This window comes from Martes martes (assembly GCF_963455335.1).
Source record: "Martes martes genome assembly, chromosome: 5".
Classification (NCBI taxonomy): Eukaryota; Metazoa; Chordata; class Mammalia; order Carnivora; family Mustelidae; genus Martes; species Martes martes.
This window is the reverse complement of record NC_137892.1, coordinates 86877094-86901650: the sequence shown is the minus strand read 5'-3', so window position 1 is coordinate 86901650 and position 24557 is coordinate 86877094. Positions and strand designations below refer to the sequence as shown.

At 44.4% G+C, this 24557-nt stretch overlaps 1 protein-coding gene across 2 annotated transcripts in view; it reads right to left on the bottom strand.

Annotated features, from left to right (window-relative positions):
• Positions 1 to 9442: 9442 nt before the first annotated feature.
• FGF1 (fibroblast growth factor 1) overlaps positions 9443 to 24557 on the bottom strand; it is a 99415-nt gene continuing 84300 nt past the window's right edge. Inside the window, exons 4-6 of one of the 2 annotated variants that reach the window (XM_080805039.1) lie at positions 16906 to 17009; positions 12563 to 12742; positions 9443 to 9650 (exon numbers count right to left, since the gene is read on the bottom strand). In XM_080805039.1, the coding sequence (XP_080661165.1) occupies positions 9633 to 9650; positions 12563 to 12742; positions 16906 to 17009 (302 nt within the window). In that variant the 3' untranslated portion in view covers positions 9443 to 9632. Of the gene's footprint in view, positions 9651 to 12150; positions 12743 to 16905; positions 17010 to 24557 lie in introns of those variants that run through there. The other variant, XM_080805040.1, reaches the window with a different exon arrangement.

The following is a 24557-nucleotide window of genomic DNA, read 5'->3' as shown; positions in this document are numbered from 1 at the left end:
TTAATATTTTCCCTGTATTAGAGATGCAGAAATCACATACTGAATAGTGGTGCTGGGTCACTCTCAGCTTGTGCCCTGTGCCTGGAAGGAAAGTGACATCACACACACAGAGAGTTAACGTAAAAGAAATCCACTTTACCAGCTCAGGAGAGAGAGAGAGTGGGGGAGGGAGGAAGGAGAAAGATAACAGTAAATACTGTGGGTGATCTGCCTGACATTCTGCTTCTGCATCTGTGTGCTCCCAAGGGGAGCAAGAGTCTGCTGCTGTCCTGGTTTTCCAGGCCTCTTGTACTGGGAGCACCTGGCTGGCTGAAGGTGATTACAGGGCTTAATTTTTCACAGGGTTCATACAGTATAGGTCCCCCAAATGCATGCCGGTTCTTCACTGAGATATGGTACATCCATACGGGGGCTTTTCAGGACTGAGCTTGACCATGGGGGACTGACTCCTCTTTGTAAGTGGACTTTCTCGCTCCTAATCCGTGAGTGAGGTGGGACTCCATCATCCCTCTGCCCCCCCGCACCATTGCCCCATGGTCCCCCCCTTTTCCTGCTTCCTTCCCTGCCTGGGAGACACCTGCTCATCTCTTCTGACACAGGTCAGACATCACCTCCTCTGGAAAGCTTTTCCCTAACTCCCCCGGAGAAGAATTTTTCCTTCCACCCGTGCTCCTGGAGCACCCCGCATGCATTTCGTTCCGTGCTCTCTTAGGTTGCGTTTTGACAGTTTAGTTTATAAACGACATCCCCCAGCTGAGTGTCGGAGTCCTCAATAGACCCTTTTTCTCTCCTCTTCCCCCACGTCTGTTTCAATAACCCCCTCCAGGGCAGAGACTCACGAACTGTCTTCTTTGTTTGGTTGTCAAGAAGGCAGGTCTCCTTGTCTTCCAGAAAAAGGAATGAGATCAATTCAGAATGGTTATTATAAAGAGTCGGCCATGTTTCTTAAAGAATCTGGAGTGCCCAAAATAACCTATTCTGTCTCTGTTCACTTTCTGTCCTTTGAGTTCTTTGTTTTTCCCACAAGGTCACTGTTTGGCTGTAGGACTTTAAGAGCCCTTTTTCTACAGGGCAATGTGGTCTGTTGAGTTTTCCTCATTAGAGCTGTGTAAATATGTTTGTGTTCTCTATTTTCATCCCCAGATTAAGACATCTCCGTCAACCAGCCAAATCCCCCTCAAACCCTGAAACTGGCATCATGTCTGAAGAGTTTCCAAGTTGCCTCTCTGTGTGGTTTTTTTTTTTTTTAATCTTATGAAGGATGTGGGTTTTGGTTATGTGATTCTTTTTAAGCCGCTTCATTTGTTTTTGGACTGATTAATAGCATAGCTCCCCAAACTTGGACAGAACCGTCAAATTCAGAATCCCTGGAAGCATAGCAGTAAGAAGCTAATTAGCTCATGTTTTCCATATGAATGAGACTCAAATTCACAATCACTGCTTCCTTGTTCTATCTCTTACCCTTGACTGTGCTGGCAAACCTTGCTCTTCCTTTTTCGATATGAGGGGATTTGTTGGGAGCCAAAAGCATTTCCCTGTACTCCACCTGCTGGATGGAATGAATACAAGCCTGGGGGAAAGGTCTAAATATTTAGCAAATGTAACCTCAGCCCCCAAAGTTTCAAGTCTGGAATATATTTCACAGTCCCAGGCCAGAAACTTGCATGTCGATGCTGCTTATTTGTGTCCTTTGGCAGAGGGTCTAGAGAAGTGTTAAAATTCAGTTGTGTGGGGAAGAGAAAGAGGGAAAGAGAATGATTATGTATATATAGTTTCAACTTGGTTATCTACAGATGTTGGAGAATGGAATCCACCTAACTTCCCTTTTCCATCACTGGCCTCTACTTTGCCAGCTAGCCTCAGTTCGCCACATGCTCCCTGCCCTTTGGTCACCACACTTGAGCCTCATTGGCATTGTGTTCCCTCCTGCCACAGGGCCTTAACATATGCTGCTGCCTCTATCTGGAATGTTCTTCACAACACACACTCTACCTCTTTACCTTGCAAGTTCTAACTCTTCTTTCATTTATTAGCTCACTTCCTTAGGGGAAGCCCTTAAGTAAGTTAAATCCCCCTGTTATATATTCTGAGGACCCTGGATACTTCTCCTTATAAGCATTTGTCACACTTGCAGTTTTACATGTCTCTGTGTGATCCTTTGTATAAATTGCTTCCTAAAATACGGTACACATATGGCACAAATGATTTGCAGGTGTTCATTTTTTTTTAATTTTAAAGTTACATGTTTAGTTTAATGTGTATTAGAAAAAATATGAATATACTCATAGCTTATCCTTTTGTGAACATTTTAGCCTACATTGGGCCTAAGGTCAGTAAAACTGTGAATCCACCATCTGTAAGCTGGAGGAAGTAGAAGTATTGTGATCAGGCAATGGAGACACAGGCAAACATTTTGGAAGTGGTATGCAGATGACTGAAGTTTGGAAAATAGGTTGATATGTTTCTCCTCACTAGAATGTAAGCTCCAGAAAAGAGCTCTTTTGTGCACTGTGTCTTCACCAGGCTTGGTGTATTTCTGGGCCCTGATAAATTGTTGTTGAAAGACTTGACAAGTGCTTCAATCAACAATGTAATGACTCAACAGGTGCCCCTCGTTAGTGAGTTGAGGCCAGCCGTAGATCAGACAATACGAAAGAAGGCTGAGATTTCTCTTGAGAATCATCTGTACGGATCATGTGCAGTGGACACAGATCAGAACTTTGTAGACTTAGAGCATTCAGCTTCAGATGCCCAGTGGCTTTGTCGAGTCATGGGGCTGTGGGGCCCCTTGCAGTTATCCTGCTCAGAGCCCTGCCCCTAGCATCCTAGGCAGGTATCATCACAGGCTAGGCTTTCTGAGAGGCAGACAGTGAGGTGAAGATTCACCTGCCGGCAGTTTATTAGGCATTTGGGGATCCACTTCTATGGGAGGGAAGGAAGCAGGATAGGGCAGAAGGAGAAGTGAGGCAGTCTTGGTAGGCGCCTCAGCTGACGTTTTGAGAAGCTCTGAAGCTGAAACGATCCTTGAGAGCTGTCTGGTGTTGAAGCAAAGGAGGCGGCAGGTATACCCTATGCAGACTGCCTCGGGGAGGTGTGTCCTTGAGTAAGGTGGGTTTCTTCACCTAGGCCATCCCTAAAGGTTGCTGATGGCTTCATCTTAGGAGGGAGACGTGGGTGATGTGTCAGACTCTACCACAGGGGTCCATCCAGTGTCTGCACGAAAGTCTCTGGGAGTGGCAGATACCAGCCGCTAACCATGGGTGTCCTTCAAACACAGTTGGAATGGCTATAGTTGGAACAAGTTTTTTTTTTCCTTTATGCTGAACCAAAACCCCTTCTTTGTTAAGTTCCCTGTACCTATTCTCATTTTGACCAGCAGAGAAAGAAAACCAAAATCACCCTTGAACTAGCTGAAGAGAATAAAGACAACTCATTTTAAATCCTTTAACCAGGGATGCCTGGGTGGCTCAGTCAGTTAAGCTGCTGCCTTCAGCTCAGGTCATGATGCCAGGGTCCTGGGATAGAGTCCCACCTTGGGATCTCTGCTCGGCAGGGAGCCTGCTTCTCTCTCCACCTCTGCCTGCCGCTCTGCCTGCTTGCATGCGTGCTCACATTCTCTCTCTCTCTCTCTCTCTCTCTCTCTAAATAAAGAAAATCTTTAAAAAAAAAATACATCTTTTAACCAAACACACATAGTTTCTTCGGCTCTGTTTTTGCACATGTCTTTCTGGCCCCTTACTACTCCTGTGTTATCTTCCACATACTTTTTTTTTTTTTTTTAATTTGTAAGATTTCATTTAAGATGTGCCATATAAAAGTAAGCTTGGAGATGATCTAGAATTTTATCCTTTTTTTTTTTTCACAGATTTTATTTATTTGAGAGAGAGACAGAGGTAGGGAGAGAGTACAGAGGGAGGAGCAGAGGGAGAAAGACAAGTAGACTCCACTCTGCATGCAGAGCCCATCATGGGGCTCTATCCCAACACCCTGAGATCATGACCTGAGCTGAAAGCAAGAGTTGGATGCTCAACTGACTGAGTCTGGGTTTTTTAAAATATATTTTTTAAAATTTTTGTTAAATTTTTAAAAATTTTCTTAAATTTTTTTAAAAAATTTAAAAATTAAAAAAAAATTGTTTTTTTTAAAAAATATTTTATCTATTTGAGAGGGAGAGAGAACGAGAGAGAGAGCACAGGCAGGGAGAAAGGCAGGAGAGGGAGAAGCAAACTCCCCACTGAGCAGGGAGCCCAATGTGGGGCTTGATCCCAGGATGCTGGGATCATGACCTGAGCTGAAGTTAGACCCATAACCTATTGAGCTACCCACACACCCCAATTTATATCTTTTTTAAATGAACTGCTTAAAAGCAAGATCTTTCTAGATGTGGGTTCATGAAAACAATCTCTGGGAACCTGAATAAAGATTCTAAAAGATCACTTTTAGCCCTATCTTATACTATGTACAATTTATATTTATTATAAAACAATTGCAAACGTTTATTCAATCCTTTTTGTATGCCAGATACTGTGTTAAAAGTACTTGCATGCCTCCATCTCAGTTGATCCTCTCACCAGACCTGTGAGGCCACTACTGTTTGGATCCTCACTCTTTGGAGGAGGACATAGAGGACAACTAGATTATGCCACTTGCGCAACGTGACCAGGTCAGTAAGCAAAGGAGCCAGGATTCCAGCTCTGCTGGTGTGATTCCGGGAACTAGCTTCTTCTCTTGTGTCTATATTGCGTTGGTTACAGTTGCTTTAAAATAACAAGTGACCTTATTATTTCCCTAATAAAATAAAATAAAATAAAATAGCAAATTACTTAATATCTCAAGGAAGGACCTTGAACATACAAGATGGTCTTCAGAGAGGCTCAGAGAGCAGTGATTTTTTTCAAGAGCATAAACCAGAAAAAATGATGCCTTCATCTAGGGACTGTCTGCATCCATGCTGACAATAAGCTTTTTAAGGGCAAGGCCCACATTTGTTCATCTCTAATGCTGTGTCTGGTGGAGTATCTAAATCATGGTTGTGCAGGTTGTCAGTTGACTGCCTGTCTGCTCGCGATCCATCCCTCTTTGCCTCCTTTTGTCGTGCTGCAGCTGAACCGTGACGATGATGTTTCTCCTTTGCCAGCTGATGCAGCTTTGGCTTTGTCAGCAGAGGGAACCGGAGGGACACTTGAAGGGGAAGGGGCTTTTCTTTGGGGTTCTTGTGCTTTTCTTCTTGCTCCTGAGGCACAGTGGCCAGCGGGCAGCTTCCAGCTCGAGCCTCCAGTGAGTCGCCCTGGCTGGGCCGGGCCACAGGCTGCTTCCGGGGATGCTTGCCACCGCCACTTGGGAAACTCCTTGAAGCACTTCAGTGAGATCCACCTCCATCCTTGGGCCACAGGCACCCCTTTGCCTGTGGAGTCTGAATCTCATCCCTGAGAGAAGGCCCTCTCTCAAGATTCTTCCTCCCTTGAGTACTTGCCTTAGCCTTGGGACAGAAGCTGCTCCCTCCATCTTCTATGCCAGTATTGCTTCAAGATCTCTTTACCCCCTCAGTAGTTAATCCCTCTTTATTAGTTAACAATTCTTCCCATTAAAATTTGCCTGTTCAGATGACTGGTGTGGTCTCAGTTTGCAGACCTGACCCTCACGAACTCAATGCTAGATATTCAACAAATGACCAGTGAATGAATGAATGAGGGAGGGAATTGAGGAAATGTGCTTCATTTTCAACATATTCCTGCTGCTTATTCTTGAGGACTCGATGGTATGGGGTAGCCCTCTGCCCTGCCAAACTCTTCCAAATGTTCAGGTTGCTTGAGAGTTAATGAAATTTCAAGCAGTCTATAAAACCTACCTATCTTCTCTTCAGGTTCAGTGGCACAGATTCCAGTGGCACCACGGATAGGGAAACAAGTTCCTCTCTCATATGTCCCCTCTGCACACCCGCCTGGGATTTACAATTGGTCCTGTAATATCAGAAATAATCCAGCCAGTTCTAACACCTCACCATTTCCCAGGTCACACTCAGGGCTCCTAATGGAGGTGTGTTTTTGTTTGTTCGTTTTCAAAGATTTTATTTATTTGAGAGAGGGAGAGTAAGCATGGAGTGAGACCAGAGGAAGAAAGGCAGAGGGAGAGGAAGAAGCAGAATCACTGCTGAGCAGGGATCCTAACTTGGGACTCAATCCCAGGACCCCGGGAACATGACCTGAGCCAAAGGCAGATGCTTAGCCGACTGAACCACCCAGGCACCCCCACAGGTGTTGTATTTTGAGAAAGCCATAGATCTTACTGTTTACTTCTGTAGGGAACAGCTGAACTCTCAACACAGTTGTTATTGCAGACTACAAACAGTCCTGTTTTTACAATCCAAACAGAACATGTTAGTGTACGAAGACATCCCTGTAACTCATTTGGAGGAGAAAGTTCTGGGTCAAGGCATATCAGTAAAACAGTCTAACTTCTTGCTCTTATATTACCTCTGGGTAAGATTAACAAAAGAATTTCTCTTAAGGCAGGAAGATAGGGAATGCCAAAGTCCCAGTGATGTGTGTTTCTGTGTCTACACCTACATCCCTAGACACAGCAACCAAGTGAGCCAAATCCTGAAATTGAACACACTTCCAAACAAGGAGGGCCCAGCCCTTCATTAAGGCTGATAGAGGAACACATCAAGGACATGGTGAGGTTTTGCTTGTTTACATAATAAAATAGACACCAGTGTTTAGCTGCTGAATGTGTAAATGTAGCCTGTGTGACAGTGGGTAGCTCAGAGGGAAGGAAGCAATTTAGGAAATACCTCCTTCCCACATCACACACATTCTCAGAGCCATCAGAAGACCCCAAAACTAGGCCCTACAATACATGCGTTTTATAAAGCAAACCCACCCTCCAGCTTCAGGCTGTGTGTGACCTGGTTTCTCTTTTTAATTTTCTAACTGGGGTGGAAAGCTAACAGTGTAGTATGTCATGGTCAATATGTCAACTGCAGAGTGGGTACAGTGTTACAGAAAGATCCTGGTAGTCATTTTAGTGCATTTCCCCATAACTTGAGAGAATGTTCGATGGATCACTGGGGTCCTGAGTGTCCTGTGTCAGATCCCCACATCTCAGGCTTGGAGTTCTCTGACTGGGTTTTAGAGTAAATTTTATGTACAGTAGCAAGGGAGTTTCTTTCTGGGGCTGGAGGACAGGTCTGAGGAGTGGAGTGGGAAGGTGGGAGTGTGCAGCTTTTCACAAGCCATCATTGCAATTTTAACGGTTGTCAAACAAATGCCTAATGATTTTGAAAAAGAGAAGTTACAAGTCCCATGGCTAGGTTGGGCTTCAGTATTCCTGTATTGCACTACAGCTCCTTACAGATCATTTTTGTTAATTTGTACAAGTGCACGTGAAGGCACGTCTTTGAGGTATCACTATCACCGTACTCCTCAATATAATGGCGACGCAAGGGTATTTAGGGTTAGGATTCTCCTCCCCTCCCCATCCCTTGGCAGCTAGGACATCACTCAGATAAACGTGGAAGGCAGTGACTTCAGTTACGCTTTTCCCTTTTGCTGTCAAGTTCACCCATAAGAAGCCAATTCTCAGCCAGCCTAACCCTCCCAAACATTTAGGGCGTAGAGTTACTTTTTTTTAGTTGGTTCAGCCAAGATGAAAATTTTCGAATCCCTGTATAAGATGCATTCCAGTAGCAGTGGTGTTTATCTTATCACTGAATTTTGGTAGGAAGATAAAAGGGTCATTGTCAGAAAGTGATGGAGGCAGGGGAGGATGCTCAGAGACCCTGGGTGTCTCACCTTTTCCTGGCTGTCTACTTTTCAAGTCTTGTTTAGAAATAGTTATGAATTAAGAGTTTGGGGATGGGGGAGCGAGAGGGGGGAATGAAGTGAAGACAGTGGGAGTTAGGGAGGCAATGCCCTCAGGCTCCACAGTGATGAGAGTTTCAAAGGATGGGAGGGGACCAATGCCTTCAGGGGCCTTCCATCAGAAATCTGCTAAAAACATTGGAGGCTTTGCAAACAGCGGTGGTTGCCTGTGGGATCTGCATCATTACATTCATTATGCATGATTAGTAGCAAACCAACTAAAAGAATTCACCAAGCCCTCAGAACAGATGGTTCCTGGGTAACAGGATGTCCCCTTGTCTTTGAACAAACTGTGTCTTTGAAAACACTAAAGTCATAATACAGGATCCCTCATTGGGTTTCTTCATCTTTGGGAAGAAGACCAGTTGCTTTGAGCCAGTGTTTTTCAAAAAATTGTGGTTGTAACCCATTAATGTTGTGACCCAATTTAATGGATCTTTGACCAGCATTTTTTAATGGAATGTAATGGGAAAAAATGCATTGTCTGTGTATAGCTTCCTGATGTTTTTGTTTTAGTTGTGTGTGTATACATATGTATGTGCTGGGTTGTGATAGAAAATGTAGTTCTTACTGTGGATCAAGCTCCAAAGAGTAGGAAAATATTGGGTTTAGGTGACTTTAAAAGGAAAAGGAGTGATTGATGGTGGTGTGTAATTGGTAGAGTGGACAAACACTGCCCAGCCATTATTAATAGGTACATCTGCTTGTGTGTGTGTGTGTGTGTGTGTGTGTGTGTGATCTGATTCTGTCTACGAAACAGTATACTTTCTCCTAAGAATAAGAAGTCCTAAGATTTAGGGGTGCCTAGGTGGCTCAGTTGGTTAATGTCTGACTTGAACTCAAGTCATGATCTCAGGGTCCTGGGATCAAGCCCCCTTGTTAGGGCTTCTTGCTCAGCAGGGAATCTGCTTGTTTTTCTCCCTCTCACTCTGTTCTTTCCCTGTTCATGCTCTGTCTCTCTGCAAATAAATAAATTAAATAAATAATAAACAAATAAATAATGAAAAATAAATAAATAAATACAATAAAAAGAAGTCCTAAGATTGAGAAGTTTATTTAAAGAGATGCTGCTTAGTATGATAATAATTTCAGAAAATCTGATGGGCAAACTTATCATCCTTTGTTAGGCCCTTGAGATGAAAGAGATGCACCCTTTGCCATTGACTGCAAGTTGTAAGTCCTTACTTACTTTTTTTTTTTCGGGTCATAGAATGTTTGCCTCAGCACAAGCTGGTCAACTGTATGATAGTAGCATAAATTTTCATAATTTTTACTATGAAGAAAAAATATCAGTTGACTTAGTTATGATACTTGGTTATTCAGGGGGCAAATCCCTTGAACGTACTTCCCTGATGGATCCCTAGAAGAACACTAATATTGCCTTAGGTTTCCAAACAAAATGAAAAAGGTTTCTACCTTAGCTTTCCTGTCAGTTTTTAAGGTATCCTCTGGTGACAAGCTGTGTCTAGAAAACACAGCAGCCACACCTGTCAGGTGCGTGGGGGAAAGATGGGGGAGACCTTCCACAGGAAGATGAGACCTGTGTTGTTTTAAAACTCAGAGAGACATTATCATCTTTTAGTGGAACATTTATTAATACTTGTAAGGTGCCAAAAAAAAAAAAGAACAACAGTGATGTAAAATGATAGATGTCTTCCTCATCAGAGGTCTGCTTTGTAGCTCATGGGCTCGGTTGGTTTAGGCAGTACGTTCCCCAAGGCTGAGGAGTCGGGCTCCGTCACTTCTGACACAAAGCAAGGACCTTGATCTTCAGGACCACTTGATGCTCTAGTCAGTTTTTGATAAGTCCACACTGTTGGCTGGAGGAGGCTCTAATTATCATCCCTCCCAAGGAAACAGATCACTAACCACCTCCACGTTGGGAACAATCAAAAGCATAAATGCTCCTGATGCTTCATACAGAATGTCAGGCAATTCTTAACAGTTGGCCTGAGAATGAATCCAAACGAGAGGCATGTGACAAGCAGATGGCTACATGACTTACTCAAGGAAGAGAGAGAGCACAACAGCAATGCTCCACATTTAAGGAACTAGAGCATGTTCCTTGTGGCGGGGCATCTGCCAACCCCCCTGCCCCCCAACAAGACCTGACAGGCTCTTTTCCCAATTTGAAAGTGGTGCCCCAGAAGCAGACATGGTTCTATGGTTGAAAATAGTAGGTTTACCTCACCATGTCCTCTGACACCTTGATAGGGGTTTATCTTACACTGGATGTTGCAAATTCTTCCAGAACCTGGGTTTCTGGGACTTGCTGTTTGTTCAGCAGGAACCTATACAGTCTGCGTTTTCACTTGACTGAAGTAAATGAATCCACAGCATCTTTCATCATAAATATAATGCCCTGGGAGAGAGTACAGCAGTGAACCAGACAGACAAGGTTTCCAGGGGCCCCAGTACCCAGGACAGTGCCTGGCACACAGGAGGCATAAAATACATATTCACTGAATGAATGCATGAATAATGACTGGGCGGAGGTTGTGGAGGCCACCGTAGTGTTTCTTCTAACTGCTTTGGATCTCTGAAACTACAGACTTCCGTCTCATCTGTTAGCAACATTTAATTTTTCTTGGCCAGTGTTATATTTGAATTTGATTCATACACTAAAAATTATGGACCATTATAAATATCTTAGATTTCCTCTCTAGGTACCCTTTTCTGCCAGATCATCAGAGTAAGGAGGTGTTAAACCACACTGCACGATCCCCATCTTGCCCGTAAGGATTTACTAAAATAACATAGAATTGTCTTATCCAAGTTACAAAAACAAAAAGTTCTGAATACAGAATGATATTATGAACCATAGTGTGAACTTAGTTCAGTTCCTCAGTTGCACTGTTGCTTTGAACTTTCACAAATTGTCTTCCCCCCCATCATAAACATGACAATTCAGTTAGTAAGGAATTATTTTTCCATTAGTCATGTCAGTTTCTTACACCATGAGCTAATATTCTCAACAGTTTTTATCCACAGTTATATCTTTGCTTCAGAGTCCCCACTTTCAAAGGAAAATTGGTAATAGCACAATGGAAAATGAAATACAATCTCTTTTTATAGGTAAATATAGTATAAGTAGTAGATAATTGAAGAACTTATACATCATAGCCTATTATTTTATTTTCGGTGGCTGAATGCTAATCAGTTAACTGCCTTTGAGCTCTATATTTTTAAATGTGACTAAAACATACAGTCTCACAGTAAATGTAAATGGCTTATTAAGGGCCTTTACATGGCAACAGTATCATATGTCAGAGATGAATGGTGTTTCTAATTTGCTAGCCACTTGGGTCAAGTTTACTTTAAGCAGGAAGCATATTTATACAAGTAATCGTAACACAAATGGTCTCTTGAGAAAAGCTGTTGGTGAGGGTTTAGCATTTTTGAAGTATGCTTTTGGATCTCTTCTAAATGGGTATTTTATAGCCACCGGGCCAAAGCGCCTTAAATCCATGATCCGTCACACCACGTCACTGCTGCTGACGCTGCCTAAATGCTCAGAAAGTCTCGGGGTGTGTATGTTTCTAAGGGGGAGGCAAGAGAGGGTGAGGGGGCTTGAGCCACATTCCTTTGCTTCAGCACTTTGCTACATAAAGTGGGGGTGGGGGAGAGGGCAGCAGCCCCTGCAGTCCCCAGGGCATGTTAGAAATACACAGACTGCACCCCAGACCCACTGCCCCAAAATCTACACTCGATCCCAGTCTGCTTGTGATTTGTAAGTCTTGCCTGGGACCCCAGTTCCTCTGTTTTCTGGGGACTGGGCACAAGCCATGGTATCCACCTCTCTTTCCTCCTCACTTCTGGAATCACCTCTTTCTAGGAAAGCATCCCCTCAGCCCACATTTCCTTTCTGTCTCAGCACTCCCACACGCCAGACCCAAATGAATTTACCAACATTGGATGTTTTTGCTTTTATCAAGAGCCCACTTCTCATGCTGCCCGTCTGACATCATCCTGGGGCTTCCTGCTCCCAAATAATCTTGGGAAAGTCAAGGCATCATAAGGACTTCCAAAGCTATGGATGTATTCTGCTTTCTTGCGACTAAGCCTCCCATTCTTTGTTAATTCTGCATTGAGAGCCCATCCTCCTAAGCTGTCCACCAGAACCCAATCTTCCTTTGCCATTTTAGTCCCTTCTCTTTGGGGCGGGGGGTTGATTTCCTTGTCCCAGTTTCCACTCATGGAACACTGCCTTCCCCTAACCTAGTCATAAACTTCTCTGTTAATATATGTGGGGTACTGAAAGGACGAAAGGGCATCATACGAGATATTTGGGGGAATCACCAACAGAGTTTACTCAGTAGAGGGAATTGTATGCAGTTACTAATGACCCACATGGCAGGCCCCTGAACACACTTCATTTGGCCACACCTTTGCTTTGAGAGGCTCAGCCTACAGCAGGTGCCCAGAGGCAACTGGACATCCACACACCCAGACTGACCAGCCAGTTGGCCCCTAGAAGCAATTTGTTCCCTCTGCTCCAAACTGTGCTGGGCTAAGAGGCTCTGCCAAAAAAAGTGAACGGGGCATTTAGAAGCGCATTGCTTACAGATTCAGGCTCTGTGGGCCAGGGGTTAGTGCAGCCAATGGTCAAGGGAGCAATCTGGGGTCAGTTGGGTGAGGATCCCCTCAACCTCCTCTGGAGTGGTCGGCACCCAGAAGAGATCTCTTTAATCAGAGGATACTGGAAGGGGGAGAAACAGAATTGCTTTCTGGCCATAGTGAGTCCGAGGACCGCGTTTGCAGCTTCCGTTCTTCTTGAGACCTACAAACCAATTCTTTTCGGCATGCTTCTTGGATGTGTAGGTGTTGTAATGGTTTTCTTCCAGCCTTTCCAGGAACAGACATTCTTCATTTGGTGTCTGCTAAAAAGATAAGACGGGAGAGAGGAGAATTATTAGTGACTGGTTTTCAGTGTGGTTTCTCTGTCTACTAGCCACTGTGACCTGGGGCCAGTCTACGGAGTCTCTTTGTGCTTTGGTTTCTTTTTCAGGAAAAGCGAGATTATAATGGGACCTGTTTCTGAGGGAAGTGGTAATGGTAATGACTTAGAACAGAACCCAGCACCTAGTGAGCCTTTAAATTCATTTACTGTTTTTGCAAGTTCCCCTTCCTTCTGCTGTCCTCAGGACCCTGGAGTTCCCTGCTGGGGAGGTCCCAAATGACCAGCCGTAGCACATCAAAAGCAGGGCTGAGCCTTTCGTCTCTAAAGGCTGGCACATGGACATGACCCTGAAAAACGGCCAAAATTGGTAAAACCAAACTGTGATGTGGTGGGGGTTTTTAAGTTTGGACTTGAAAAATAAATGACAACCTACTAATATTATTTTATATCCTGGCAACTTTCACTAACAGTATCAGGATTTTTATGTTAACATTGTTTTGGGATATAAACATTTGCACAAAACGTGTCTTAAGCATAAAACATTATTCTGTAACTTAAAGGTTTTAAAAACTGAACATAGCTTTATTTTTTCCTATGTATAAAAAAGATCTTCTTATACAAAGAATTGTCCTTTTTTTTTAAAAGAATTGTACTTTTAAAAATCACAACTTTACTTTAAAAAAAGAAAGAAAAAATTAAAAAAAAAAAACAAACACCCCAAAGCCACCCACCCAAGTATAAGGACTGTTAACAGTTGATGGAACATACTTTCACACATCTTTACGTATGTACACACGGAGGGACACAGATAAGGCCATGTGGATAGAGACTGATGATGTTAGCAAAATGGAGTGCTATCCCTGCTTTTAAAAAGAAGTGGGAAAGAAACCTATGAAAACATTCAATCTCACAAGAAAATGCAGATTAAAAACAATATAACAGGTTGGCTATAATATCTGCAAAGAACAAAAAAATTTGCAATGCTTGGTAATGTGAGAGCATAGGACATACGCACTTCTGTGCACTGTTGGTGAGATAAATTGGTGACAATTTTCTCATGGTAGTTTGGCAATATGTATTACCTTTGACCCAGCAATTTCATTTGTAGGAATTGAGCCCTAGGAGATAGTTGAGCAAGTATAAAACAGTATTTTCAAGGATGGTCTTTGCAGTACTGGTTATAATGGGAACACACTCGAAGCAACCTACACCTTCATGGAAAGGTGACTGGTGAAGTGGCTAGGGGCGCACGCATGCAGTGGAATCCAGTGCAGTTGCCTATTTATTAATATGGAAAGATCACTAGGACATATTAAATAGTCCAGTTACTTAAAAAATAGCTACCAACAATTACTGTTTTACTTGAAATTCATCTGCTAGAAAGTGGGAAGAAGGACCCCAGGCATTCGGCTTCCTATTTCATCAGGATTTTCTAATACATTTGTTATACTTGGAGATAAAATACTTAGGCTATATATCAACTTTGTGCCAGTTCCTAGTCACGTGATCTCAGTATTAATCTCTTCACTCACAGTGGTGGGTGATGCCCTTCCTGGTGGTTTCCAGTCTTGTTGTTCATCATTCTTTATTCATGGGCATGTTTGTGTATGTAGCTGTAAGCCTCACTGAGGGAAGAGGTGGAAACTTGTCAGCCTTGCATCTACCCAGCCGATGCAGAGTCTTACAAAGGATCGGTGCTTTCCAGCTAGGTGGTGACTTTCATTTGCTTCTTGAGAGTGTGGAAAGCAGTCCATACAGTTCCCTTTGGTTTGTAAGGAACTCTGGAACAGGAAGTCTCCTGCTCCTTATTCATTTGTAGTCTAGTGGAGTGACATCTGGGTGAGACACTTTGGATCCTTTTAGGACAAGATGGGAGATAAGGGTAATATCTGATTGGGTGACTCTTGCTATCTCTGCAAGAACTTATCCACACGTTAGTGTTCGATCCATATTGTCAGGTGTGGGAGGAGGTGGGCAGTGGTGGACCTGCGTGGGTTGCTCACTCCCGTGTAGGGAGGGTCCCCCATGACACTCCTCAGTGGGCGTCAGGCCTGTGTTCTGTGACGAAGCTGAGGACAGCCACGTCCCTCACCTGACGTCTGTGTTACACTAGAGCAGTTGACACACACAGAGCAGCTGAGTCACAGGCTGAGTCAGCAGGCTGCAGCAGGGAACTTCGTCTGTCCCTCCACCAGGATTTGTCAGTGGTTGTTATGCATTTGGTGCAATGCCAAGGGCTTGGAGATTAACAGTTGATTCATAACTATTTTTAAAATGATTTTTTAAATATTTAGCTCTCTTTTTTCCCCACTATATGGGTGACATAGGCCTACTGTAGAAAATCTGGATAAGACAGGCATTCACATATTATAACATTGGATGGTTATCTCCCCTAGAGATAACTATATTAATGTTTTGATATATAGTCTTTCAAACTTATTTTCTAAAATAACATGTCCTTTCCCCGGACATAAAAATTTGTACCAGGGTAGATTAACACCTAAAACTGGTCAGACATGTGAGGCAGAGCTCGGAGATATTTTAGAACTTATCATTATTAGTGGAGAAATATATAAATTATCAGATATAATATATTAAGATTACCCTCTGAATATTTCAGGTGAAGTATGGGGATGGCCAGGACTATAGTGGGAGCCTAGAGGAAATTGGATTTGGGGATTCTCCCTCAGTATTTTTATACAAGTAAAAGAAGGTTATATTAAATGACAAAACGGATTTAAAAGAGGAAAAGCCATAAACTATAAGTATAACCTGGAAAATAACGAGATAAGGGATTTATAAACTTATTATTCGTCTTCTGGCTCTCACTGATGGGGCACCTCCCACGTGTCGGCAACATCGGTGGGTGGGTTCTGTGCACTGTCTCTCGGATCCCTCTTAACGCCTCTGTGTGACAGTCACCACCCATTACTAGCCTCATTTTAGACAAGGCTCAGAGGAGGCAAGTAACTTGCCAAAGTTGCAGAGAATTTTCAGTTTTGAGTCTGAGATTCAGTGATTGATCAGTCGATTGATTTTATCACCAAGAAGAAAAACCACCTTAAAAAAAATCTACTTTCTATGTAGCAGTTACTGCCTAGCTCCAAACCCTTTAAAATGGCCCCATTTGATCCATATTTCAGTGAACAGCCTACAGGAGGCTGCTCATTGCTCTGACAGTGTCGTCTCCTGACCCCTAGCAGGTGGCATGAGAGACCAAACTATGTTCACATTCCAAACCCTGCTTGAAGTCAGCTTCAAGAGGCAGTCTTCTGTGCCCACTGCCCCTTGGCAGTTTGATGTAAGTTAAAGAGAGGTTCAGACCAAAACCCCCTACTAGCTGCCTTTTTGTAGACATCTTCTTCATAAAAGGGAAGAAAGGGGTTTGGCCAAGCCTCAATGATCAATTGTTAAGATATAGAGAAAGGATCGTTGAAATGCGGAAATAATTTCAAACCTTGGGCCCACTGGCTTTAGTTCTCTTTCCATTTAAATCTTCTACCAGAGATACCAACAGGGGCAAAATTACACTGTTTCTTTTCTTTTCTCCCTAAGACCAATACATACACTGAGTCAAACCTGGGTAAAGCATTACCAAGGAGAGGGACGGAGCAGAAGATATGGAGGATTTTTAGCTCCCGAATAAACTCTTGAGACCGTGCTTCTCAAGGACAGGCATGTGGCCCATTCATCATCACATCCCTTCAGGCCTTAGACATGGGAGCCACTTGCTAAATATTTGTTGGATGACGAGTAGCACACTAGAGTCTAGGCTCTACAGTTTTTGTGAGAAGCGTAGAGAACACACTTACAGCCTGTGGTGTTGCTCTAGAAACATTGTGGGAATGAATGAATGCAGTGGGAATAGGTATTCTGAAATGACTGACTGAGGAGTTACTGAAATTTCAATCAATGTCTCCTCTGTGTCCAGGCGATAGTATGTTTGAGTATTTTGAGAGAGCACCACAAGAAACTCTTTCATGCCTGCACCTAAAATAAGGCAGGGTAGAGGGTGGGAATCCTGCTGGAAAAAACAACAAGCAGACTAATTGTTGCTTTCTAGTTTGCATCACTCAACGTAACACGATTTCTGGAAACCTCAAACCTTGGCCGTGTCTGGAAGCATGTCAGCCTCATACTTACTGAGCCGTACAAAAGCCCATCGGTGTCCATGGCCAAGTACTGGCCAGTCTCGGTACTCTTTATGTACACCTCCCCCACGCTTTCCGCACTGAGCTGCAGCTGAACTGAAACAAAAATAACATGAGCAAAAGTAAATAAACACTAAACCTTTGCCGATAGGGCCTGGCGGCCAGGACAGTTAGCCATGGAAAATTCTGCTCATTCATTTCTCAGTGCCCTCAAGGATGAGCCTCACAGTAATCAAAACATAGACATACAGTTCCTTTTTCTTTGCCCTCCAAAGAAAGCTGCCCTTTGGGAATGATGTTCTTGAGAGAAGGAGAGATGATGATGGGCGTGCCTGCCATCCTCCTGTTGGTTACAGAATAACCCCTCACGCCCTTCCTCTGTCTCTGTCCCCTCCTGGCGGGGAATCACCATGGGAGGAAGCAACGTTCGCTTCCCTGGGTGCTGTAGAGTGGGCAGCTGGCCAGCCCGACTGTGTTCTGCTTTAATTAGCAACCTGCTTTGGGAGGGCTTTTTAGGGCCCCAACCTGTTCGGCGTGGGAGCTTCTTGTGGACAGATTGTTATTTTTAAAAAATCCCATAGCGTTTTTTTCCCAGACAGAGAGGTTCCCAGGAAGTTGGATCGGTTAGTGCGTCTGAAACTCAGGGAACACTCCCACTGTGAAGTTCAGTCAACGGCCAGCCTCTGTGGCAGCCCAGCTGGGACAGAGGCTGAAGGGAACCCTGGCTTCTCATCGGGAAGACAAAGTGGGTGTCTGGAAACGCAGGGATGGGAATGGTGGTTCTCGTCCTGGGGTGATGTTCGCCGGGTGACATCTGACCATGTCTGGGAACATTTTGGGCTGTGTTGGCTACAGTGCAAATGGTACATCGAGGCCAGGGATGCTGTGACACGTTCTGCAATGCTCAGAGCGGCCCCCACAACAAGAAATTATTGGGAAACTATGAGGCCAAGGCCAAGGACCTGAGTTCCTCTGAGTTAGACTCCCCATTTACACTGGTTAATAACCTAAGGAGCCTTGCCCACTGCTGGACCACTACCTGGAGTATGGCAGCCATTCAGTAATTCTTCATTTGTTCATTCTCTCCCAGTGGCTCTCGAGGGGGAAGATCCTTTGATGGCTCACATTTGAGAAGCAAAATTAATTCTGGGCTCTCTAGATGATGTCTTTGGTGACTAGACTGTCACAACCATCATGATGACTAGGGGTAAAAAATCTAGCTGAGGACCAGTGAGCACCCCGTTCTCCGGGAGGACAAGCTGGCCTCCCTAAGGGTCGGCTTCGTCAGAGGCTGGGGGGCAGGGTGGGCTGGAATGAACACGGGGCTCTGGTTGGCAGCTGGAGACCCCTCATTGCTTTTCCTGCTTTAGTTGATTTCTTTGAATAGGAAATACGTTCACCTGTTTCGAACTTGGAAACCGTGTAAGAGGAGACAGAGTGTCCCTTCTGTTGTCTCTGTCCCCCAGCCTCCCAGGTGCAACTGTTGGGGATACAGTGATAAACAGGACAGATGAGACCCTTGTCTTTCCTCCCAGAACACATTCTCTGGTGCTGGGGAGAGGCAGAGATAAATGAGTAAACCCCTCCTAGATCTATTTTATGTGTACCCTTCTAGAGAGCTTTTATGCACATCTGGGAAATACATGTTATCCTTCCTGCTTTTTTAATTTTTTAACACCAGTGGTATGATACACACACAACTGTGTACCTTGTTGTTTTGTTTGTTTGCTTAACAACCAACTAGAGATCTTGCCAGTTAAGCACTGAAAGAGTTAACCTAGTTCTATCAGCCAGCTGCTCCGTGTTCTACTGCGTGGCTATACCATAATCATTTAACCGCTTCCTTATTAATATGTTTATATTTTCCCATTTCCTTCTGTTTTCCTTATCTTCTGATTCATCCCGAGAGTGATACATAGTTACTCACCCTTACTGAAGATGCGGTTCTCTTGTCCTTGGATGTGTTTGCTACAGAGACTCGGGTCTCCTCTAGCTTCCTGTGGTCAGTGGAGTTTATCTAATTCACAGGAAGGAAACTGGAAGCCACTGATCTCCTTTCCCACGGGTCCTCCTGACTTGGGTTAGTCCAAGAGGGTAGTCATGAGAGAACGGGCCAGAAGGCCTCCGTCATGATCTGGGCCTCCCCTCTAGCCTCACACCACACCACTTGCTCGCTCACTCAGCCCGCCCCACCCATTTAACTCCCCCGACACGTCAGGCTCTCTCCCACCTCAGGATTCCTGCCCACGCTTGACGATTTGTCTGGCACCTTCTTCCCCCTGATGTTGACAGAATTGGTTCTTCTCCTCCTCCGGGCCCCAGCCTAAATGCCCCCTCCTCAGAGAGGTCTTTCCCACCAAGGCCCCCACAACTGTCTATACACAGCGTTGTCCCTGCCAGTGCCACCTGAGTTTCCCCATCGTCCTCTTTCTCAGCCTTTTGTTTCCTCTCTGGTACTTTATGCGGCAAACACCTATTTTTGTCATTTAGGGGTTTGCTCCTTTGTTTCTGCCTCCCCAGGAGAATGTGTACCTGGGGAAAGAGCAGGGATCTTCTCTGTCTGATTGCCTGTAGGTCTGCAGCCCCTCACGCTGGGCCTTGCCCACTGGTTCAGCCAAGATAGATTTGTCTAATGGACAATGTTAGGCCAATATTTGCAGAGATGAACCTGCTGTCCATCAGCAGTAAGCTGTGCACTTTGAATTGTGTCTCCAGTGATGCTTTGTGGAATGAAGTAAGAGGGACCGAGCTGAGCATTCCAGGCTCTCCCACCAGCCGCTGGGTGACCTTTGCGAGGCTCCTTAACCTAGAGGCCACAATCTCTTTATCAGTAACATGGCAAGCCTTTGTGGCTAGCCTCTAAAGTTTTCCCCAGCTCTAAGAGTCTATGAGGCAGTAAATACCTTTCATAACAATGCTGCATGCAACAGAATATTGTTCGGCCCTAAAAATGAACAGAACACTATTATGTGCTACGGCGTGGATGAGCCTGGAAAACATGCTCAGTGCAAAAGCCAGTCCCAAAGGACCATATACTGAATGGTTCTATTTAAGTGAAGTGTCCAGAGTTGATGGACCCATAGAGACGAGACATAGATGAGTGGTAGCCAGGGCTGAGGAGGAAGGTGGGGAGAGCAAAGGGGGAATTCTGGTTGAGAGGTCCAGGATTTCTTTTGGAGGTGATGAAAATGTTCTAAAATTGATTGTGGAGATAGTCACAACTCTGTGAATATATATATGTAAAAAACCCATCAAGTTGTACACTATAAGTGGGTTAATTCTATGGTATATGAATAATACGTTGATAAAATTGGGGTTTTTAGTGTTTTGTGCTTTCATTGGCTCTTATGGTCTTCAGAGAAGTTTTACATATATTTCTCTGCCATTTTCTCAGCATAATCCTGATGTTTAAGAGAGACTGAGGGAAGGGACTGACTGTGTAGGCATCACCTAAGCGTGCCGGGCGTCGTGCTAGTTTCTGTTCTGGTATAAACAGTATAAAATTAGAGTATGGGTTCCAGAATCAAACCACACGTATTCAAATTCTGGCTTGGCTGTGTATTAGCTGTGTGATCACTGGGCAAGTTATTTAGCTCTTGTTGCCTTATGCATGATGATAGCACCTGCTTCATGGAATTGTTTTGAGGATTCAATGATGTAATGCACAGGGAGGGCCCAGGACCATCACTGTCATTTCCACCGAGCTACGGTGACTCCATTGCTTTTCCCAGCGTTGTCTGGAGGAAGGTGGCAGTGACTTTGTCCTGTAGGTGAGAAGATTGAAGCTCGCTGATGACGTGTTTTACCCAACATTTAACGTTGTGACCAGGGCCCAGCTCTGAGTATTGCAAGTATCCTGTGTTTTCTTCTCTTTAAGATAACACCTTGGGCTCCAGTGATGGGAAAGATGACTTCAAATCCAGCTAAATTCTCTTTTCTTGCACCCTTTTGTGTTCAAGGTCAGACAAGATGTACAAGATGGCAAATGGTCATGCAGTATCCCATTTGCAGCTCCTGGTTAGCTGCTGGGACTTTTTCCACCTGCCCACCCACTATATAGATATTTATTCAAACACATTATAGGTGCTACAGAAATCCCAAAGGACAGGTCCTTTTGTGTAATCAAGGAAGATTTAAAAAAAAATAAACTTTATATTTCCAAGCAGTTTTAGGTTCACAGAAAAAATGAAGGGAAGGCAGTGATTTCCCCTATGTCCCCTGCTGTCACACGTTTGCAGCCCCTATTATCAGCACCCCCATCACAGTGGTCCATTTGTTACAAGTGATGGACCTACACTGACACATCATTATCAGCAAGGAGTGTTTTTAAAAAGATTTTCATTTCCTAGCTCATTTCTGTTCTCTGCCTTCCTTAGTCTCTGTTCGTCTTTCTGGGGTGGGGGGCAGGTAGAGTCAACTTCGTTGTCTGTGGATTCCCATGTTGGCCACGCGAAGGCCTCACGGAGGTAACCATGAGCCAGAGCTGCTTGGCGCAGGACTCGGTCCTCGGCCATGAGCCCCAACGCCAGGGTTGTTGCACTGGTGAGAGTTCGTCTCAAGAGTTTCCTCTGTAAATATTATTTCTCCAGGATGTCCAAGTTTCATAGCTCATTTTCACTGGATTTCTTTCTGGCTAAGTTTCCTAAACATATATCCTTTGCAAGCGGGCCTGGCAGGAAGGAGTAACACCCAGCCGGGGCTGCTCGTGGAACCCACGAGGTGTCCGGCTCCCTCCAGTGACTGCATCCACTCTTCTCAACCTCCAGCCTCTGGCAGCTATTGCCCAGGAGGAGCGGAAAGGAGTGCGTGTGAGAAAGGGGGCTCCGAAAGGGGAAGGGAAACCACACAGCCTGGTCCAGTGCCAGCTCCTCCCTCTCAGAACAGCACCAGGGTTTGGAAGCTGCTCAGTCCACACACATTCCCTGCCCATCCATCCCTCGCGTGTTGAGAACCGCACCCCATGCCACACAGGGACCCCACGCTGGGAGCCGAGGTGGCTCAGACCTGTGATGGTAAAGATGCCCACTTGAGAAACCCCGCTCATTTTTCAGCTAGAAGCAAACACAAGTGCAACACCTACAGCAGAAACTCTCTTTCTCTCTTATATGTATTAAATAGTATTATGATACATACACATATGTATTAGGTAAAAAATATCTATCTATCTATCTATCTATATATATATATATAGTCTTTCAAAGAAAAGCAGAAACTAATGCAGAGTGAAAAAAGCAAATTGCAAAAGAATATAGTAAATCCTTGATGAAATCCTTTATAAAACACAAAACAGTGTGCATAGCTCATGAATATATAGGGAGTAAAATGAGAAAATGTGCCTTAGATTCAGAACAAATTACTACCAGTTGCTGCCCTGGGGAGGATGAAGAGAAGGGCTGAGTCTGCAGAGGGCAGTGGGAGGAACCTCTCTTTTGTCCTAGCTCTTCATTTTGTTAAAGACACAATTCTGAGGCAAATCCAGCCACTGGGTGACCCTGGTTCAGTCTGGGTGATGGGGCTTCTGGTGACTGTGGACTTCTCCTTTTTGGGGCCATCGTGGTTGTATAAAGCTCAGCTCTTAGTCAATGGGCAAACAGTCAGAGCTGGCCAAAGTTCCTGTTGCTTGTTCCTGACCACTTGGGCTTGACCCAGGCCCCATGTAGACCCAAGCACAGGTGTCCATGAAGGTGAGTCTTCTTAGGGGGTGATGGAGCCAGGAAAGTTAATGAAGCAGGACAGGGATGAGGGGGCACTAGGGCTCCCCTGTTCTCTGCTCAGTTTCCTTTTCTATCACCTTCCACCAGGTTAACCAACACCTGCACGAATAGGAAGAAGCAGCTTTTCTTTATCCTGAGCAGGAATTTAGGACTTTCTGTCTGAGATAGGAGGGTCCTTGGCTCTAACCCATTCCCAGGATGAAAAGGCAAGTACTTTTTCAAAAATGAGACAAGTCGGGGCGCCTGGGTGGCTCAGTGAGTTAAGCCTCTGCCTTCAGCTCAGGTCATGATCTCAGGGTCCTGGGATCGAGCCCCGCATTGGGCTCCCTGCTCGGCGGGGAGCCTGCTTCCCCCTCTCTGCCTGCCTCTCTGCCTACTTATGATCTCTGTCTGTCAAATAAATATTTTTAGTATATGTGCTGCCGAAGTGAGCACTGTCTGTCAAATAAATAAATAAAATCTAAAAAAAAAAAATGAGACAAGTCATTTAGTTCATAGAGTACTTATTGTTCTACTTTCGACTTATCAGGAGAAATGGAAGCATTTTTTAATTAAAGAACTTTTTTTTAAATTTGTTGCCTTATTTTACTTATTTATTTTTTATTTCTTTGTTGTGATTCCCCAGTTTGCCCAGCTCTGCCCCTGCCTGGGACTCCTGCTTTCTCTGCCCCCAGCCGGGCCTCTTCTCTGCCTCTCACCAGCAAATTTTTTAGAGGTACTCTAGCTAGACATCAGTTTCCTAGAGAAATTCAAATTTACAAAGCAGTATAACATTTTTTATACACAGGCTATGTTTGCTTGGTGGATTTGTGACCAACACGTGCCCAGTAGAAACTGGGAAGCACAGAAGGCTGTGCTGGTCTAGGAATGTGTTCTTTATCAAAACTAAAGATCAAGGTAATCTCCACCTTTGTGGATCGTGCTCCTCCCTGCCCCGCGCTTACACTTTGAACCCCTTCACGGGGCTTTTTGCTTGAAGGAATGTATATAAAGGTGAACCCGGAGCTTTTGGGTGGACATGCCAGCCCCAAACTAAGCAGTCTAACCTGTTTTTCTGCCAGAGCTCTGCCTGTATCTCTGGTGTTCTCTTCTCTGCGGTGCCTTCCATTAGCTCTTAGCAGTACTTTTATTCACAGGAAGATACATGATTCTTATTTCCAAGGGTAGAAAGAAGGAAAAAGATGCCAAGAGCCTGCAGCTGCCAAGACAAAGTGAGCTTTGGGGCCCTGCACATGGTTCCACACCCCAAGCCATCCTCACGTCTTCCTCTTCTGCCCCTAGAAGTTTTTAAAGATATCAGCTGGTGTGTTCAGGGCACAAATGAGTGCAGAGGGAGATTGTGCTCTGGTAGCATGCCTGTGGCCTTTAAGCCTACTTTCCACCTCTGCTCTCCAAAGAGAGGCCAAAAGAGATTACGTGCCTAGTTTATTCTGGGTCGGAGACTTCCCGTCCTTTGCCGTGTTTACCCAAAGTGAGGTCAGCCTCATTCAGAACTCGGTGAGGTTGTTTTATGTCAGTGGCATTTATAATTAAAGTGTAGCCACAAGCTGAGCTCCGTAAAACATTAGAGGAAGATGGAGAAGTTTAAAAAAAAAAAAAATTTGTGGAAAGAAAATTCCAGTGGTTTGGAATACATATATGTATGAAAAAGACTTTTCTTAGAATGTGTAAAGGTGTCTGCTTCTCCTTTAGGGTCTGAAAAAAATATCCCTGGAAAATTTCGATATAGTCCACGGACTATGTGATATTAAAAAAAAAAAAGTCTATCTAGAGATTTGTCTAGATTTTTCTGCATAACAGATAAGAGGTGAGTGGGATGAAGGGCAAGGAGACCTCTGGCATCCTATCTCACCAAGGTGGGAACAGCCTACAGGGGGTGAGGGAGCATTTCTGCCTAAAGACCAGCCCTGCTCACTGGCTTCTGCCCACA